Genomic DNA, 4400 nt, shown 5'->3' on the forward strand with positions numbered 1-4400 from the left:
CAGTCTGATCCCCCCGGTCTCACTGCTTCCCACTCCCACGGCAGCTCTCATGTCTATTTCTGTGTTCCCAGCTGTCTCTCCCACATATTTCCTTCAATTCCTATCTCTCAACATCCTTCATATCTCTGCCCTGTTGACATTCCCCTGTAGATTCTCTTCCTACAATACTGTGCCCCTTTGTCACCCCACCAGGTTTTTCAGGAATGCTTAATCATTCAAACTTTCACAAAACCAACACATTGTTCGTCTTTCTCTGCATCTTTCTTTCGGCTCTGTGGGATCTTGCTATTCTTGTCTGTACGTCATTCTAGCTGCATCGCAGCAGCCCCCCACCCCCACCACCACCCCGCTCTCTCAGCTCTATCTCTCTGCTGTTGCAACCCCTTTCTCTCTTTCTGCCCTATATCTCTCCCTGGGATTTCTCTCTTGCTGTCTATCTGACGTTCTCTCCCTGTCTTTGCCTCTCCTTTTTCCCCTTGTATCTGACTGACATTGTATTTATCTTCCTGGGATTTTACTATCTCTCTCTCTCTCTCCATCTCTCTCTCTCTCTCCATCTCTCTCTCTCCATCTCTCTCCCTCCCTCTCTCCCCTGTGCTCCTTGGTCTCGCTGTAACTGAGGGTGCAGCACCCTTGCTTGTGCCTGACCTTGTGTTCCACTTTGAACAACCTAGCACTGTAGGGCAGCTCCTGCCCACAGCCCTGGCATCAGAGGATCCGCAAGGACAGGATTTGTGCCTCTCTGCGTGTTCCTGGAGGTCGATCCTTTTTTTCTCTCAAAGCAGTCCAATTGCAATTGGAAGTCAATAATTCCCAAATCTGGGAGCAAGCCGTTGTTTGGAAATCTGAGTGTTTTTCTCTCCCTCTGAGCAGTGACTTGTTGCCCAGCTGTTGAGAAGATGAAGAAATGTTTGGCGCAACAGGAGGAACATCTGTGTGCAGGCTGAAGGACTCTGGGGGACTGGGAGTTGCAAGTAAATAGGATAATGTTGGGCTTGTGTGCACAGATGACATTGATCTCCCATTCCCTTTGAAATGGTTCCAGTCCCATTTCATTCTGCATTTCCCTCCCTCTGCCTCATATTGTTTTCATTTGTTGAGTCACGTTGAGAACTACGTCAAATGTCTTCCCCATGTTCTTTTCAAAATATCGTCAACTCTGCTACAATGTAGATTGGAGGTTTGTTATGGACCAAGTCCAATCCCCTCAGAATATTTTCAGAAGGTAGCCCAGACACTAACCTTTTCTTATTGTAAAGGTAGGTGTGGGGTGGATAGTCCAGGAGTGATACATTCAAAATATCGTCAACTCTGCTACAATGTAGATTGGAAGGTTTGTTATGGACCAAGTCAGATCCCCTCAGAATATTTTCAGAAGGTAGCCCAGACACTAATCTTTTCTTATTGTAAAGGTAGGTGTGGGGTGGATAGTCCAGGAGTGATACAGCTGGTCAGACCACTCGGCTTTAAGCAACACAGAATTTATTTACCCACTACAATTGAATCACAAACAAAAGAATACGGAATTTAGAATAACTTAATTATTGGAAAACTCGGCATGCTTGAAAGTTAACTGAGGAGCTGTTCCAATTCCCGTAACATCCCACAAACACACCCCTTGGTAAAAGGTAAATTCAATCACTGGTTCCTCCAGGCAGGAGAGATTTCAGAGACAGAGGCCTGAACCTGTTTGCAGTGAAGCAGCTTCTGACTTCCTGCTCCCTGCACCTTCTCTGCTACAGCTAAACCAAACCAGAAAAAACCTCAACCAGGAGAACTAGCCAGCGCTGCAGTCGGCTCTTTGCAGACATTTTGACACCTCTGCCTTTACAACCTCTTTTTTTAAAAAAAAAACCCAAGGACAAAATAGTCTTGTTCAACTGACAGCACCATCACAGGTCGCAAATGCAGGTCAGCCTGATATCCCTATTGGGAGAAATACTGGAAACTGTGCAAATGTCTGGAAAAACGCAAAGGCTTTTTGGAAACAGCCTTGAATAGACCTGCAGACACATTGAGTTTGGGTCCTTCTGGATAAAAACTTCATCTAGGTTGAACAGACCTGAAAAGCAAGGTTATTTTTAACCTCCAAATGATTTGAACTAGTGGACCCAAAACATGCTTTGTCTGAAAACCAGTTGATGTTCAGGTTTCCTCGTAAGGGAATCCAGACCTGTCCCAATTCCTGGACACTGAGAAAATACTTGCCAGATTGGACAGAGTCACCATGACTCATCGGTGGCTCAGTGGTTAACACTACTGCCTCAGGGACCCAGGTTCGATTCCACCCTGGGGTGGCTGTGTGGTGTTTGCACACTCTCCCCGGGTCTCTCTGTGGATTTCCTCCCGCAGCCCAAAGATGTGCAGGTTAGGTGGATTGACCGTGCTAAACTGCCCATAATATCCAGAGAGGTGTGGGTTAGCCGTGGGAATTGCATGGTTGCGAGAATAGGGTGGAATGCTCTTCAGAGGGTCATTGCAGATTTGATGGCCTGTGTCCACACTGCAGAAGAGAAAATCATATTTGAGAAGCAAAGAGATATGGTGTATTGGCATTTTCAGGAAGGTTTTTACAAAGTCTGAGGCAGCAAGTGGGTGTGACAAACACTGAAATGTATGGGGTTTGAGGTTTGGTGAAAAGGCAGAGAACAGAGTGTACGGTGGGAACATGGGTCGTTCTGCACGTTGGCACACAGTGACCAGAAGGGGTATGCTCAGGGTCAGTGTTTGGAGACACAGCTTCTCCTCAGCTGTCTGATCGGTTGCTAGAATTCATTTGGCCAACAGTGATTCAGGTCAAAAGAACGAGAGGAACGTAATGCAGTGGGGCTGCTGTTGGGCAGAGCCAGCATGGATTCAGTGGGCTGAATGGTCTGTCCAGATGTGATACGAGTACATGTTTCTACACCTTCCCATGCTGGGGAAGAAGTGGAGGAGGGTGATGATTTGACCCATGCTGTGAAAGTGATCCAATTCAGGAGTCCCCTCTAACACTCGCTCTGTCTGTCTGTGATCCCAGGACGAGCAGTTACGAGTGCAAGATGTTCGCATCAAGGGAGTCTTTGGCTCGTCCAGGAAGCGGCTGCCTGTCACAGAGGGTTATGTCCAGGTGCAGCAGGACGGAGAGTGGAAACAGATCTGTGACGCGGACTGGACGGCCATGAACAGCAGAGTTGTCTGTGGCATGTTTGGATTTCCTGCAGAGAAAGGCTACAACATGAGGATTTACAAGTAAGGACAGAGCGTCCGGATGTGGCTGCTTTCTGGGTGGGAGATCTGAGATTGGTGCCCTGCTGTATGCCTGGGAGAGATCACTAGGGGTACAGGGAGAGAGGGGGAGCAGGGTAAGCATGATCCTCATGAATGGGGGAACAGCTTCAGGGGCTGACTCATGTTTTGATCTTTGCCCTGATCTGAGATGTCATTATTTCACAACTCCTGGAGCAGATGGACTTGAACCCAGTCCTCCTTGCTCAGATATAGGCACACTACCACGGCAGCAACAAGAGCCCTGGGCATGCCTTTGATGTTGAGGTGTGACAGTGATCTGCCAAAGGATGCAGAGTCCGCAGTGTCTTTCACTAGCTCGGAGGTAGCTAGCTGATGGTGCTGGAACTGAATGGGGTCTGATTGATGTTGTTAGGTCAAAGCTGGATGCACTCATATTCTCTCTCTCTCTCTCACACTCACACACACTCTCATACACTAACACAAACTGCCCTCATGTGGATCGATCAGATTACAGCCAACAGGGTGGCTCAGTGGTTAGCACTGCTGCCTCTCAGTGTTAAGGTCCCGGGTTCGATTCCAGCCTCCGGGAGTGACTGCAAACTCCACACAGACACATTCTCCCCATGTCTGGGTGGATTTTCTCCCTCAGGTGTGCAGGCTCGGGTGGGTTGGCCACAGGAAATGTAGTGTTAAAGGGATGGGGTGGGTCTGGGTGGAATACTCTTCAGAGAGTCAGTATGGACTCAATGGACTGAATGGCTTCTTTCCACACGGTAGGAGTTCTGTGAGGAATGTTTCAATCCTCTTCACTTCTGAAGCTGAATGATTGGAAGGTGGAATAGTTAGATACCAGGTATTCAGGGCTGTGTGGGTAATCCGAAAGTAATCCCCTTGTCAGAATCCCAATCTGCCTCATGATATCGTTTGTGTCCAATGGGATGCCATATTGTGGAAATGGTTTGGAGCTCTGCTTTTGCCCCAGTCCCAGCCCCATGCTGCCATCCAACTCTGTCATGGATTCTCCCCGATGACTCTCTCATTGATTTCCCCCACAAACCCCTTGTCAACTCCCTCACTGAATCCCTCATTAATTCCTCCTCCAATCCCTCCTTCACTCCCCCAGACTCCTTGTCACTTCCCCCTCAAATCACTCATTGATTACCCCTCCC

General features: G+C 48.2%; 1 protein-coding gene across 1 annotated transcript in view; it reads left to right on the forward strand.

The window, feature by feature from the left end:
• Positions 1 to 4400, forward strand: part of LOC122543041 (lysyl oxidase homolog 2-like) — a 58290-nt gene that overhangs the window by 28867 nt on the left and 25023 nt on the right. The window contains exon 4 of the mRNA XM_043681232.1: positions 3020 to 3231. Within this exon, the coding sequence (XP_043537167.1) occupies positions 3020 to 3231 (212 nt within the window). The remainder of the gene's footprint in view (positions 1 to 3019; positions 3232 to 4400) is intronic.

This window comes from Chiloscyllium plagiosum, chromosome 42 (assembly GCF_004010195.1).
Source record: "Chiloscyllium plagiosum isolate BGI_BamShark_2017 chromosome 42, ASM401019v2, whole genome shotgun sequence".
Taxonomy (NCBI): domain Eukaryota; kingdom Metazoa; phylum Chordata; class Chondrichthyes; order Orectolobiformes; family Hemiscylliidae; genus Chiloscyllium; species Chiloscyllium plagiosum.